Below are 14,962 nucleotides of genomic sequence, written 5' to 3'. Positions count from 1 at the left end.
AGAGTTTAACTCCCTCTCCACTCAGAAGTGAAAGATTTCCAACCGACTTAAAATCTTTGGGAATGAAGTCAGATCCTCAACCTCCGCTGAGAGAAAGAGTGAACAGCTACCTGACTACTTATTGTTCTGAAACTGACAGTGAAGACACATGTAGTTTATCTTCAAGAAGATATCCTGCCACATGTTCTTCTCAGCCACAGAGAAATGACACCTTCCTCTGTGCTCCTCCCTCCAAAAGTTCAGTCTGCTCAGCCTCCTTTCCACTCTGTCACAAGGGTGATGACAGCTGTCCAGCCTCTGCCTCTCAGCCAGAGAGAACATTAGCATGTGATGCACCAGTGCATTGTAATGCTAACTTAGTCTTGCCTTCAGCAGAAAGGACCCCACAGGGTCCACGCCATGAAGTGCTGGAATTCATAGCTAAGGACATTGAATGTTTTGATCCAGGCAACTGTGATCAACACATTGATGACTATTTTAAGGAATTAGATCACAATCTAATTGACTTAAAACACGCCACCCAAAGGGAGAAAGTTAAACTTGTGTGGAAAACCAGCTCTCAAGCTGTGCACAAGTTTATACAGTCACAACCTCTCAGTGTCAGAAATGACTATGGTAAGCTTCGTCATGCACTGATAGAAGAATTCTCTTCCACAGCTGACGAGACCTCAGCGATGTTTGCAGCCCTTCAAATTAAACATTCACGTAGTGAGAATCCTAGAGATTACTATAAACGTTTAAGGCATGCATACTTCCAAGGTAAGAATGCGCCAGGCTTAGAAGAAAACGCCTTCTTCAAGTCCTTGTTTCTGCAGAATCTGCATCCCTGTGTACGCACTCACGTCGTACTGAGGACGCATGAGGGTAACCCCTCACTGTGTGAGATAAGGAAGATGACACAGATAGCTTGGGAAACTCTGGTCATTTCCAAAAAGGGGGGCAAATTAACTGAGCCCACCAGCTCAAACACTGACGTGTCAAGCAGATCTGCCACCTCAAAAGCCCACCTTCACAACAGGTCGAAGGGGGGTCAGAAGAGGCGGCATAAGGACACTGAGCGTAACCGCCATGTTCCCCATTTGCATAGAGATAGGCATTCACACAACAGAAGTGTTAGAAAGCCATATGCTGAAATTCTGTCCCAGAATTGGCGTGACCGGTCTGACGATGACCTCAGCATCTCTGACCACATTTCAGACTCTGAACAAGGTTCAGAACATGGACATAATCTAGCATACAGTGATAGCTACTCTGAGTGCCTCTCTGCCTCTGGCTACCTGGAGCGTTACAGCCCTGAGCCACGAGGTAAGCATCAGAGATCCAGAGCTACCTTCCCACGGTACTAGCTAACACCTAGCTAACAGTGAGACTGACGCTAGATCACGGTGCCTTAATTTTCCTTTCCTCTTTTGCAGATACTAGGGAAAACTTGAGTTTGTTAGCAACAGCAAAAACTCAACTCAGACACCACTGTCCAACTTTACAAGTACACTTGGACCAACTCCTTAGTAGTATCTTGTTTAGAGATCACTAGTGCACACACTAGCTTAGGACACCACATTATGACTGTATAGAACCAGTCATACACCTGTCCGCATTGTTTTAGGTGACACTCTCCGCCTCTCACCTTAACAACTTAACACCTCTAACATTCCTGTTCTTCACTAACCTTATAAATAACAGAGAAACATAGTTAGGTATTTTATACAATGCTATTGTTTTTGTTTATCTGGTTTTATTTGTAACTTAGGGACTGCTCTTGCTTAGCCAGGATAGATAGTCTTAACCAATGCCCAATTGGTTAATGAACTGCCCAGACGTTACAAAATGGAATGAACTATTGAATGAACTTTTTCAATCATGGATTTAACAACTTTTCAGTTGTCCCCAGGGATTGGACTGTACAACCTCCAGGTTGTTTCCAAGGATCTGTGAACTGTTCAACCTTCTGATTTGCTCTTGAAGGATGTTACACATCTTAAAGACCAAATGGGGGGATGTAGGGACCCAGCATCTGGCTGGTTTCAAGTGACCTCATGACCTCAGTAACCTGATCCTTGACCACAGGACTCATCTCAGTCCTCATTGGCTACAGTAACATTTCACACCTAGGTGTGAAATTCACACAGAACAAAACCAGAGGAATGTTCTTTGTTCCTTTTTTTTCGACTCTTTCTTCTCATCTGCTCATCTCTCCTGACGTGCCAGAGGTGAGCTGCTGCGCTCTCTCTGCTCTTCATCTCCTCAACCCAGGCTGACCTGGTTGAGGTGAACGGCTCTCAAGTCCAGAACTTGCAAAACAGTTCTGGTTCTGATCAATGGCCTGTTAGGAAACAGCCATTGCAACCAAGGAACCAAACGGCAGACGACGCGAGTGCTCTGCCCTTTCCACCAGCTAACTTCAAGCTATCAAGCAAAGAAAGCACCAAACTAACAGCAAAGACGACCTCTTTGACTTGGAACCACAACTTCAACACATGGAATCACAAACCCTTTTCTTCCATGGATTGGTAACGTACTGGGCCTTAGCATTAGCAATCGCACAGGGCTGAGCAAGATTGTCCAACTTTGATTTCTAGAAAGTACTTGTATTGATTTGGTTTAATGTTATTCATTGAGTTTGACTGTGTTGATTTATCTGTATTTGATATCTGGGTAACTGGCCTCGCCACATCTGATGTGTTTAGTTTATGCTTCACATAGACAAGGTCTTGCATGCAACTAACCATCTTTTCTAACCCACTGCATATCTAACACACATTAAGATCACATACAGAAACTGTGAATTAGTTAAACATAAACATACAGCTTCAGATAATCTTAACCCCACATCACCCCCCTCTCTGTCCTTCTTCTCAGAAGAACAAAGAGGTCATGTGGTGACATGCTGATGGCCATCTTTGATTCCGCCATCTTCGATTCCGCCATCTTTGATTCCGCCATCTTTGATTCAGCCATCTTTGTAGTTTTACAGTGCCCGCCATTTTGTTTGTAGGCCATACAGACATTTTGAGACAAGAACCCATCTTGTTTCCCCACCCCTCTCTCTCTCTCACACACACACACACACACACACACACACACACACACACACACACACTTTGTTTGGTTTGTTTAGTTTAGTTATTTAGTTAGATTAATATTGTGTTTTGAACCTTTATTATCTTGTAAATAAATGTTTGTGGAATATACATGCTGGTCTCTTTAATGTTGCACAAGAGTGAATAATGCCAACCTCTGCTATGTCAAGAACTCCGATATCCTTCAACCTTTACTATCTATTTTGGTTATAGTTATTAATTTAATTATTAATCAACATTCCAAATTGATAGTTTAGCATATATAATGAGACTATATTAACGTTTTGGTCATTGGTCCCTGATTCCAGGGTGGTGCCCCGTTTATTATTGATGTTTATTGATAATCTTTATTAATATTAATAATTCTATTATTATTTATTAATTATTTTGCTAATAACCAAAACCTACTAAAGTAGAACTCCTACAGTGGTTTTAGCTGACGTGTGTCGCCTCACTGTTTTGAGCGATGCTTGTTCATGTCTATTTAGAGCGAGCACAAACGCGAGCCCGACGCTGACTTTCGTTGACTTAACGGCTACAGGTGTCGCTGTTAACAAGCATTTCTGATTCTTACAAATAGTCCTTTTAAGAATATTATATTTCATTTCTGCTAATAGATCCCCCGAAATGTTACACACTGTTCCTTTAACCAGAGTGCATATTTGACTGAGCATTAAACCCCTGCTGCTGCTAAACTGAGTTCAGATGGTATTAAGAAAGCTGCAAAAGGCCAAGAAGATGTTGACATCTTAGAGGCTGAAGGTGACCTTTATTAGAGATGTGCCCTTTATACACATTCTGTGCATCAATATGACACATTTTTAAAAAGGATGCTGTAGGCTGCTATTAGTACAAAGGCAGGAATTAGTGGGTTAAATCAGCTATTCTCAACCACTGGGCCGGGGCCCACTGGTGGGCCTCAGAGGACCACCTAGTGGGCCGTGGAGGACCTGCCAAATGGTTAGATTAACCTCTTCAAAATCCGATAGCCGCTATTCTGTCTTTCAGAGGTTGTAGCGGGCTCAGTTTTAAAGCTACCGGTATCATAGGAAACTGAATAACCTAATGAATCCATTGGTCCCAACCATGTCTTGCCATCTTGTTAGGAAGGAGGCTAAATAGCGCTCCAAATATACACTGAATTTTGCTGAGGAAAAACTGGCATGGCCATTTTCAGGTGGGTCCCTTGACCTCTGACCTCAAGATATCTGAATGAAAATGGGTTCAATGGGTACCAACGAGTCTCCCCTTTACAGACATATATGTCTTGGATGCAGTGACACAAAGTTGAGTGTTTTTTTAAATGAATTTTTTTTTTTGTTGGAGCCCCAGTTTGTAATTTATTTGGGAAGGTGGTCCTCGGAATTGTTTTTAACAATCAGAAGTGGGCCTCAGGATACAGAAGGTGGAGAACCCCCTGGGTTAAATGATTGATAAGGTCACTATAGATTCATCCTTGTCAGCAACTGACAGTATATAGTCCAGTCATGTCACACCATTATAACTTCCACACTGCTGTAGACCACATGGGGCTCAGCTGCAGTAGGAAATAGCGCAGAGTAATCTACTACGTGTAGTTTTGCCATTAGATGACAGCAGCGCACATGGTGGAGGAGTCTCAGCCACTCCTAGTAGCAGCCCGGCCCTCCTCCTCCTCCTCTCACTCCTCCTGAATGGACGATCACTCTGCCTGCTCGGTCCACGCCTCCCTCCCAGCCTTTCCCTGCCTCATCTTCAGCTCTGCCTCTTCATCATCAGCAACCCGCTGCAGCCTCTCGGTACTTGATTGCGCGGTGATTGAATCCAGCTCGATTGCGTGCCGCTTTAAAGGAGCCTTCTGAAGAAAAACACCACACTCTCCTCTCCAGTCTCTCTCTCTCCGACGCACCGGCTCCTTCACTATATCACCTCTCTCTCTCTCTCTGCCAGGCTAGAACATTGTGTCCTTTTGTGGGTGTTGAGGGGAAAAATGACTGCAAAGCATCGAAGAGGGAAAGGCAATCACAAAAACGAAGATAACTTTTTCAAAAATGAAGTGGCGGAGTCTGAAGTTCGCGGTGGATCCAACAATTACGCACTGCATCTGGTTTTATTCTTACTGGTTGTGGTCTGCGGTGCCACCGGAGCGTGGTTCTGTTTCCAGCAGCACCAAACTTTAACCTACTTAACAGACAACCTCATGGGCATGCAGATGAAGATAGTGAAGCTCCAGTCCTCCCATGAACAAATGCGACAGTCAAGTAGTGAGGTAAGGAAATAAAATAAATAATAACAACAAATTTAATTCCCTGTTAGAATAAAAGTGAGCTGAGTTTGCATGCACACAACGCCCCCCTTGTGATGGCCTATATACCCTATTATGATACCACTGAGCTTCTAATTTACACACACACTTCCACTATCTAAGAAAAAGGCCTCAGCACATGCTCACAACTGCTCTGTTGCCACTTACAAGTCAGGAAAGTTAAGACCTGTGGGCCTCTCTCAGGTTTCAAAATGCCAGCAGCCTGACTGGAGTGATCACACAAAACTCCTCTAACTGTCCACACAGCTGCTGACGTTTGTAATGATGAGGATTATTCTTGACCTCCTACTCCTGCAGGGACTTTTTTCTTTATATCACTGATTCATTCAAATACAGTAAATCTACTCTGTATGTAACAGTTCTATGTGGTAAAATATCTGCATATATATATAACACCAGTAAAGAACATGCTTCTTCCAGAGCTTGTGTGCAGAAGATGCTGCCAAAATAATAAGAAGAATCAAGACAGTAGTGTGCCAGGGTTAAATTTAGTCTGTGTGATACTGATACTGAACACCGGTTCAAAGGCTGTTTTAGAGGCCATTGGAAAGATTGCAGGAGAACAGACAGTTGATGTGTTTCATCTGTATTTCTGAAATGACACTTGTGTAGGAATATTTAATATTAGTGCTATACTGCTTTAAGAAAGTGTTATATAGTTTTCTGCATCGGAATGAACTGAATCTGTTATGTCACTGCAAACAGAAGTTCACGGCTGCTTCAAGTATCTTTCACTCTACCTGTGACGTTCACAGTATTCCAACTATTTTTATGTTGCTGCAGGCAACTTCAGGGAGATGAGCAAGATTTTCTAAAAGCCAAATCCAATCTGCCCACTCCTTTCCCTCTCTCTCATACAACCACACCTTTGTATCAGGCGATTAATCACTTTTCATGAAAACTGCTCAGCTAGCTCAGTCTTGTTGCAGACATATTTCCTTTATCAGAAGTAAATTGTTTTTTTGTGACTCATAAGTTAGCCACTGCAGTTGCAAAGTTTTTAGAGCTGAAACAATTGTCAACTATTAAAATGAATCGCAAACTATTTTGATAATCTATTATCGGTGTGGGTAATATTTTAAGAAGAAAAGTCAAATTTCTCTGAATCCAGCTTATTTAATGTGAATATTTTCTGGTTTCTTTACTCCTCTATGACAGTAAACGGAATATCTTTGAGTTGTGGACAAAACAAGACATTTGAGGACATCATCTTGGGCTTTGGGAAACACTGATTGACATTTTCTGACATTTTATAGACCAAACAACTAATCGATTAATCAAGAAAATAATCAACAATGAAAATAATTGTTAGTTGCAGCCCTAAAAGTTTTACCAACCCAATGCTGGTTGGCTTACTGTTTGAGTTCGGCTCCTAATGAACATACTTAACTGAGAAAATCACTTTGCATCGCTTCTTGATGAAAATACAGTTTGTTTCACATAACTTCTCGCCAGGAAGTAAGGTTTCACTGAGCTGTACATTCATGATCAGACCTGTTCTGATTGTTTTTTTAAAATGCTTTATTTATTTTATAGACTTATACCTTCCTCTGCGAGGAGAAATGTTTCTACAATAGAAAACCATATAGTCTGAATATAAAAGCCTCTTTGGCATCCCAGATGTTTGGTAACATGATGTTTATATAATAATTTTCATAGTTTTGGAGTCCACTTATACAGTAGTAAAGAGACTATCGAAGCACCAGCTTAAGGAGAATGATCTCCAAATGGCCAGCTTCACTCACAACATCCCCCCTGTGTGTGTCTCTTTGCAGCAGCACGTCTCAGAGAGCCTGGAGACCCGCCTGAATGCCCTGGAGGACTCTTACGCGCTGGCCCAGAAACAGGTGGGCATGGCCTTGGCCACGGCCGAGCAGCTCAAGACGTCCGACCTCCCCGCTCAGGTGCTGTCGCTCCACACGGAGATGAAAGCCCGCCTGGCGGAGATGCAGCAGGCCACCGTGTCTCTGGATCAGCTGAGCCAGCTGCAGGGCATGCTGAAGGGGAAGAGCGAGGAGTTCGAGGGCGTCAGGATTCAGGTGGAGGGCCTGGCCTTGCTGAGCGCCGAGCTGTCCCAGAGGGTCGAGGGCTTGACCGGGAGCGTGGGAGAGGCGGAGTCCAAGCTGGAGGAGAGAGGCGGACAGGTCGCCACGCTGAGCGCCACCCTGGACGGACAGGCCGCCGAGGTGCTCCGACTGAAGGAGCAGCTGGAGACCTACCAGGCCCAGCTGGAGGCCAGCACGCTGGAGATGGCTACTGTCAGGTGGGTGGTGGAAAAAGCAGCAACTTTTGGAGCTGTGGAGAAAAATAGCTCCCCTCCTCTGACCCATAACTTTATGTTGACTTTGTCAAAGCCCCGTTGGCTGTCACTGTCTGCGTCTCTGTGTTACTGTGGACCAGAGTCGCTAGGTCTCATATTCACATTGTGAAAATTGCCCTCATCTGTATAAACATTTCTAGTGTATTGATTTTAAGAGCTGAATAGTTTGCATGAAATGATCTTTGTATGGAAAATTGAGTGCACTCTTTGCAGCTTATGTAAACATCATGTAAATATTCTATTGTCACACATGACAGATTAGAAGAAAGCAACCAAATGAAGCCATTGGAGCCCTCTTCCAATATTTTAACAATAATTGTGTAGCCCCCTGAACCCTTAATATTATTATTATTATATGATAAAATGTCATAATTTTAAACAGAGATTTTCACTGACTTGTCTTTCAGAGGGTTGCTTGAGAGTGAACAGTCCCAGCAGCTCGAGCAGGCCAGTGTGGAGGAGCAGCTCAGTATGGTACGTCACATTCTGCAGGATCAGGCTCAGCTGGACAAAACATACAGAAACAGGTTACCCAGGAAACCAGCAACACACCAGCCAATCAGATCTTGCCTGACAGTTTGGACTGAACTGCATCATACTAGAACTATAATGGCAGAACATGTGTGGCACGCCTCAGCACACATGGTCTCTTTACTATTTCTGTTCCCTGTGAGCCCAAAGGGACCCACCATGAGATTTTCATCTCATTAATTTGAAGGAGCTAATTGCCTTGCATGGAGTCTCTGATGGATTCACATCTACACGTACATTCACACAGTATAGATTCTGGTTTTGTCATTTTTTTCTCTCATCACATTTACCGAGACGCCTGGATGTCCAGATAGCAGAAAATGTTTTCTATCCAGACTCTACTATGAACTAATATACAGTATTTTTTTGTTTTCTATTGCTGTAGCCAGTGGGACAGACGGAGGAGGAAGAGACGGCGCCTCCCGCAGCTGAAGGAGAGGCAGCAACTGAAGAAGAGGCACTTCCTGTAGATGTAGAACAAGAGGCTTCCGACACAGAAGAAACAGCACCTCCTGCAGCTGAAGAGGAGGCAGCAGCAGAAGAAGCAACTGAAGAAGAGGTGCTTCCTGCTGATGTAGAACAAGAGGCAGTCCCAGAAGCAGAGGCAGATGAAGGAGGAGAGGCAGCTGCACAGGATGAAGCTCCTGTCGAGCAGGAGGACTCTGTGACAGATGAAACTGCTCCTGCAGAGGAGGCTGAGGCAGTAACGGAGGATCAGACGGAGGAAGACGAGTTAGTAGCCGTATCAGAAAAGACTGCAGAGGAGGGGGTACAAAGTGAAGAGGAGAACCAGGAAGCCGACGAAGAGGAGACACACAAAGCAGAGGAGGAGAACGAAGTGTCTGAAGGAGAGGAGGGACTAGGAGAGGAGGAGGAGGAGGTCTCAGAAAGACAGGAAGAACCGCAGGATGTAGCAGCTGAAGAGGAGGCAGAGGAGATGGATGAAGGAGAGGAGCCATTAGAAAACGATGCTTTACCAGAGGATGAATTATAAGTAAGAATAAATCAAGAAAACGTTTTTTATTTTTCCATAAAAAAATAGATTTCACTGCATTGGATAAAGCCCTCCTAATATATGTTCTTGTTTTATCATGTTTTACAGAGTGCACGTTACCAGAACGGGACTTTTTTTTTCCACACCGGACATATCCACGGAGGAGGATGGGAACTTTCTCGGTCTAAAAATCACAGTCAACAATATGATGTAGGAAGGCATTACTGATTGCTGTTGTTTAGGTGCAGTATTCATTATGTGGTTGCTCTTTGAAACCTCAGTCAGAAGAAATCAGTCGCTGTACCCTGGAGCTGAAACCTGTACCTCAACATATGACATGGCTGTTAGTTAGGAAATGAGTAATTCAGGGTTTACCTGCCAGTAACAACCTCTAAAGCCTTAATCCATAAAAGAATGACTTTCTGTCTTTCTGCAGAGCGTTTTCCACTCTTCACAACACACTTTTTATTTTATTTTTGTCAACGTTACGTTCTGTACTAAACTGGAAAACAAGAAGCCAATGACATATAACTGTTTATCAATGCACTTGAAGCCATAAGTAATGCCTGTCGTGGTGACATTAAAATGTGTTTCTTTTTGTCACTGCCTGAAATGTATTGAGACAATATCTTAGGAGGAAAACACAGCTGCAGTAACTTAATGTGTCCCAGTTGTTTACACAGGCAACTAAAGAGCTATAGCATAAAAAGAGAAAAAGCGTCTTTCATAAGACAAACAAGAATTCCTGAATGTTTTTAAAGTATAGGACAAACTGTAGTTGATAGATTTTTTATTACCTTTTTAAAGTGGTTCAGTATTTACAAACTGGACGTTTGCTTTGATTTAGCACTTCTTATTTTTAACTGATTACAATTCCATCTCGGACATACACACCTGATACGGTGGTCTAAAAGTCCTCTGCCAAGAACTGTTTCAGCAACATCACTCTACTGCTTTAATACTTTTCATTCAGAAGTACACAGTCAGTTCAGACTTTGCATCATTTAATGCTGTTGCGGGTCTTTAACAAATAATAGCAGATATTATATTGTTAATAATGTTTTGACTTTGGAGGGATTAAGGCAGTTGATTCAGAAGAGCATCAGGGACAAATTGCTCTCCAGATGGATGGAAAACTATTGCAGTGTTGAGCTGCAGCAAAAAATGCGTTTGCAAGGTGGCATTGAAATGCAAGCAAGTCATTTTCATTCAAAACCACCAATTTATCACATCTTAAATGACAGAACTCGTTCTTTATCTAAACAGTGCCAACGTTTCACTGTTGAAAACCGTAAGTCTTGAATCAAAGCTTTAACTTTAGTTTACAGTTGCAAATGGAGAGCTTTTGTGTGTAGAGAAGGCCACGTGACAGGCTAGTCCAGGGGTCGGCAACCTTTTTGATATGAAGTGCCATTTTAAAAATGTCTTGTCTATCAGTGTGCCATATCAACATTAAGGTTAACATTAAGTTTGATTATAGCAGCATATAAAAATTTAAATCTTCAATGGAGCTATAATTTTATTCCATCCATATACATTTTCATACAAAATCAGGACATTGTAATTATATATATATATATATGAGAGCACTATACAAGAAATGAAAACATCCACATCTGAGTTGAAATCATTAACCCTACCAACCTTGTTCATCAACAATAAATTTAAATACTGTGAAGAAGGCAACAAGTACTAGCGAATCAGAGTGCGGAGTAGGGTGGGTGTTGCTAGTGTGCTATTAGTTGAGCTCCCGCGTGCCAATGGTGGCTCCTGTGCCTAAGGTTGCCTACCCCTGAGTTAGTCCAACAGCTCATAAAACCAGAGTCGAATAGTAGCTGAAATACACAGGTTCAGCTACATATGAACCAACAGAAGGACTACTATACTTTTTAGCTTTAGGTTGCGCAGAAGAGGAGTTTTCCAGCAGGACACTGACTCTAATCATGGACTGTGAAATCTAAAGGAGGAGTGCAGGTGTTCATGACTCCACAGTCACCAGATCTCAACCCCGCTGAACATGTCTGGAAACATTAGAAACAAAAAAAAATATTAGGACACACCACAACACTGTTTCTCTGAGATGGTCTAAAGACAACTGGAATAATGTGAATTCTCAAATAATTCAGAAAATGAGCAAGCTGTGATTAGGGCAAAGAACACACATATCACTTATTAATATCAAATATATTGTTATAAAATTACCTCTTTGGAGACATGACAAATGTTTGTGTAGTCATGCTTCACACATGGAATACGTTTCTGTATGAATGATTCAACAGAGTTCTTGGTAGCATGGTAAAACTTGGACACATTTTACTAAGACATCACTTTTACAATATGCACTGTTTTTGCCAAGACGTTCTCACATTGTCATGTTTTTAAAATAAACCCTGGTTCTTTCACTTTTCTATACTTGGTTCTGTCTGTTGTGTCATACACAATTCATATTGATCATGTTACATTAACAGTGCTTGGGGTTAGGTGCAAGTATTGTATAGCCAAAGCCTGATAGAGCTTAAAGCTGCCGTCGGGAACTTTGACCAAATATGATAAAAATTGATTTTTATATAACGGTCACTATATCCTGACAGTAGTTCATGCGACAAATGATCTCTGAAAAGAATTATTCTGTGTCCTCCTAGTGCTCCTAATGGCCTTTGCAAAATTTTAACATGTGCAAAGTAAAGCAACAAATCAGAGCTGAGCGGGAACCGTGGAGTCTCTAACGCAGCTGTCAATCACTTGCGAACTCTGATTAAACTAGGCAGCTCTGATCAAATATGAATCAATATTTTGTTACTGTAATGCCTATTTCTCGCCTCAAATGTTTACAGAAACATTTTTTAGTGTATTGTTTAGCTGTAAAATGAGTGTATGACCTGACTGCCATTTTCAAAACTAGCCCACCAGCTTTCTCATTTTACAGCTAAACAGTACACAACAAGATGTTTCTGAAAACATTTGAGGTGAGAAATAGGCATTACATTAACACAATATTGATTCATATTTGATCAGCGCTGCCTAGTTTGACCGTTTGATTGAGCGAGTTTCACGAGCAGTGATTGACAGCTCTAGAGACAGGTCGGCTCCTATAGAGCTCACTTGTTGCCCACACGGTTGCACTGGCTGACATGTTCTTTTATATGAAAAGTTCTTTCACATATATATGATGAAAAGGCTCACAGACCCACAGCTGAAAATAGTCCCCAACAAATGCACTGTTTACTCCTGTTTACTTAATGTTTGCTAAAAATCACAGTCCCCAGATGTTCTATCACAACGTGCATCTTTTATGTGGAAGGAAACAATCTTTCAAGCATGAACATTGTAAATTAATATATATTTCCCCACAAATCTTAATGAATATTTAAGGGACAGTGTATTACATTTCGGAGGATCTATTAGCAGAAATGGAATATAATATTCATAACTATGTTTCCATTAGTGTATAATCACCTGAAACTAAGAATCGTTGTGTTTTCGTTAGCTTAGAATGAGCCCTTCATATCTACATAGGGAGCGGGTCCTTTACATGGAGTCTACGTTACCTGAAGGCCACCGTAGTTCTCTGACACGCTTGTGAAACTGCGATAACGTTAGCTGGAACTGCAAAACCGCCAGCCGCCGTCTGACTTGCGTTTCTCCTAAAGTAGTGTTATTATGGTAAGGATGGCCTCTGAGCGAGGTGAACGGTGTTACCACAGTTTTGCACTCGGCGGCTCACGTTACCTCAGTCTTGGAAAGGAAGGAGTGAGTAGAGGGGCACTCAGTTGGTTGCAATCTGCAACCACACCACTAGATGCCACCGAATGCTACACACTGTACCTTTAAATTGCTTGTCTTACTGTAGGGGTCACTCCTTAGTCATTTTAATGTGCTGAATTTGCACTGTTTTGCTGTTGCAACCTAAATATCACCTAAAGAAAAGATACCACCCTTCATTTTTTTTTTTTTTTTAATAGGCCGGTGCCCCCCTGCACTCCCTGACTGAATGAAGGAATAACTGTGCTTCTACAACACACTCACATGGGATGTATTCATACAACTTATTAGCCTAAATATGTAATGTATTTAGTATGTCTAATGTGTTTGCTGCACACATACATCATGTCCAACTGAAGAGACTTGCTTGCATTAGACCTCAATAAACAGAAAGTCTAAATCGATTGTGTGTGCATCATTCAGAGGCTCTCTCTCTCTCTCTCTCTCTCTCTCTCTCTCTCTATCTCTCTCTCCCACAGAGTCATTTTGTCCAGCCTCTCCCACACATCACTGCTGCAGTGTCTCAGAGCCTCAGTCTCTGACCTTCCACAGGGACCATGCAAGCTTTTGTTCCCAGGTAAGTTTCACAGAGACTGAGTCATGCTCTTCTATTCCTGGATTATTTTTTCTCTTATTTTATTCTCAGTCTGACAAGCCACTGTTTTGTGCAAAGCTCCTGGTCCTCGTGTTTGTCATCTTAATGTGGAGTAACTGTGCTCTGTACAGGTCCTGTAGGCCTCTTTGAACTCATGTAATGGGAGCTTGTAGTTTGTTTCTTTGGGGGCTGAAAATTAGTCCTTCTCTTTGATCTACTTGATTAGCTTTAATATGTGCATTAGTAATTATTGGCTGAGGGATATTATCCTTTGCAACTATTTTAGAATATTAATTATTAACATTATTTATTATGTAGTTTAAGAGGAGCATTTTTACGGGTTGCAGATTTCGGTGGATACTTTCTAAACTGAAGTCATGATTGTTTGTTACAGTCAATCTGTCTGTAAGCATCTGCTGCTGGGATAGCTCTAACTTGGTTTGTGGTTTATTGTTTCACTGTGTCATTTCTGGAATCAGCCTATTGTCCATATCCTATGCATTGTACAATATACAGGAGAGTGTGCGGCTGACCAACCCGCTGACTCTCAGTCAGGGTGACTCCATAACTGATGGATCAATAGCAGTAAAAGCTTACGTAGCAGAGGAGAGGCAGGCAGGCCGGCAGCTCTCTTGGTAAAACATGAGCCTCTCCACTGATGCTTGCTCAGCTCTTTATGTGTGTTTGCTCAGCCTCCAGCGGAAATCGAGCTCAGGTCTTGGAAGTTGCAATGAGAATGCATTTTTCAGAGCATCTTGCTTCCTTAATTCAAAGTATTTCCTGTTCAAATGAGATGTTGGGGTGGTGTGTAATGCAGGGAGAAGTGATTCAAAAGTGTAAATCAGTGGGATGTTACCATACACCTACTGATGCAGCATGAGGTCACAATTAAGGATACACGGCAGGACGTTTGAGAAATGTGACTTTTGAGCATTTGTTTTGTATTTATTATTAGAAAAATTTAAATTTTGTATTTCAAATTGTATACAATTATAAAACACAATAAAATTGAACAAAACGGTTCCTGCGTTAATATTTAATTTTCTGGCCTAGTCTTGTAGAGGAGCTCTTATCACAAAATATAGTTTTAAATCCTTTATTATTTTAGTGTATGTTATGTTTCCAAACACAAAATGTTGAAAAGTGAGTCTGGCGGTTGGAAAGAGTTTAACCCAAGTCTATGCTGCTTTACACCTTTTTGGAGCATTAAAGGAACAGTGTGTAACATTTCAGAGGATCCATTAGCAGAAATGTAATATCATATTCATAACTATGTTTTCACTCGTGTAACCTGCAACTAATCATTGTGTTTTTGTTAGCTTAGAATGAGCCCTTCATATCTACATAGGGAGCGAATCCTTTTCACGGAGTCCGC

At 41.8% G+C, this 14,962-nt stretch overlaps 1 protein-coding gene across 2 annotated transcripts; it reads left to right on the top strand.

The window, feature by feature from the left end:
* The first annotated feature begins 4,850 nt into the window (after nt 1-4,850).
* On the top strand, nt 4,851-10,008 carry LOC119489994 (serine-aspartate repeat-containing protein I-like). 2 transcript variants are annotated; one of them, XM_037773086.1, is made up of 5 exons: nt 4,851-5,328; nt 7,164-7,648; nt 8,113-8,179; nt 8,622-9,230; nt 9,339-10,008. In XM_037773086.1, exons 1-4 carry the CDS (start codon nt 5,050-5,052, stop codon nt 9,228-9,230), a joined length of 1,440 nt encoding a protein of 479 aa, XP_037629014.1. In that variant the 5' UTR covers nt 4,851-5,049; the 3' UTR covers nt 9,339-10,008. The 2 variants fall into 2 exon arrangements, with proteins under 2 accessions (XP_037629014.1, XP_037629013.1); XM_037773085.1 differs by having other exon boundaries at nt 4,856-5,328; nt 7,161-7,648.
* The last annotated feature ends 4,954 nt before the right edge of the window (nt 10,009-14,962 follow it).

The sequence above is a fragment of the Sebastes umbrosus genome, chromosome 6 (genome assembly GCF_015220745.1).
Source record: "Sebastes umbrosus isolate fSebUmb1 chromosome 6, fSebUmb1.pri, whole genome shotgun sequence".
Taxonomy (NCBI): Eukaryota; Metazoa; Chordata; class Actinopteri; order Perciformes; family Sebastidae; genus Sebastes; species Sebastes umbrosus.
The sequence above is the reverse complement of the archived record's forward strand: the minus strand, read 5'-3'. Positions and strand labels throughout refer to the sequence as shown.

Coding starts and splice junctions, on each gene's coding strand:
- LOC119489994 (XM_037773085.1), top strand. CDS start 5,050: ATGACTGCAAAGCATCGAAGAGGGAAAGGCAATCACAAAAACGAAGAT. Junction 5,329..7,160: donor TGCGACAGTCAAGTAGTGAG/GTAAGGAAATAA, acceptor GTCTCTTTGCAG/CAGCACGTCTCAGAGAGCCT. Junction 7,649..8,112: donor CTGGAGATGGCTACTGTCAG/GTGGGTGGTGGA, acceptor CTTGTCTTTCAG/AGGGTTGCTTGAGAGTGAAC.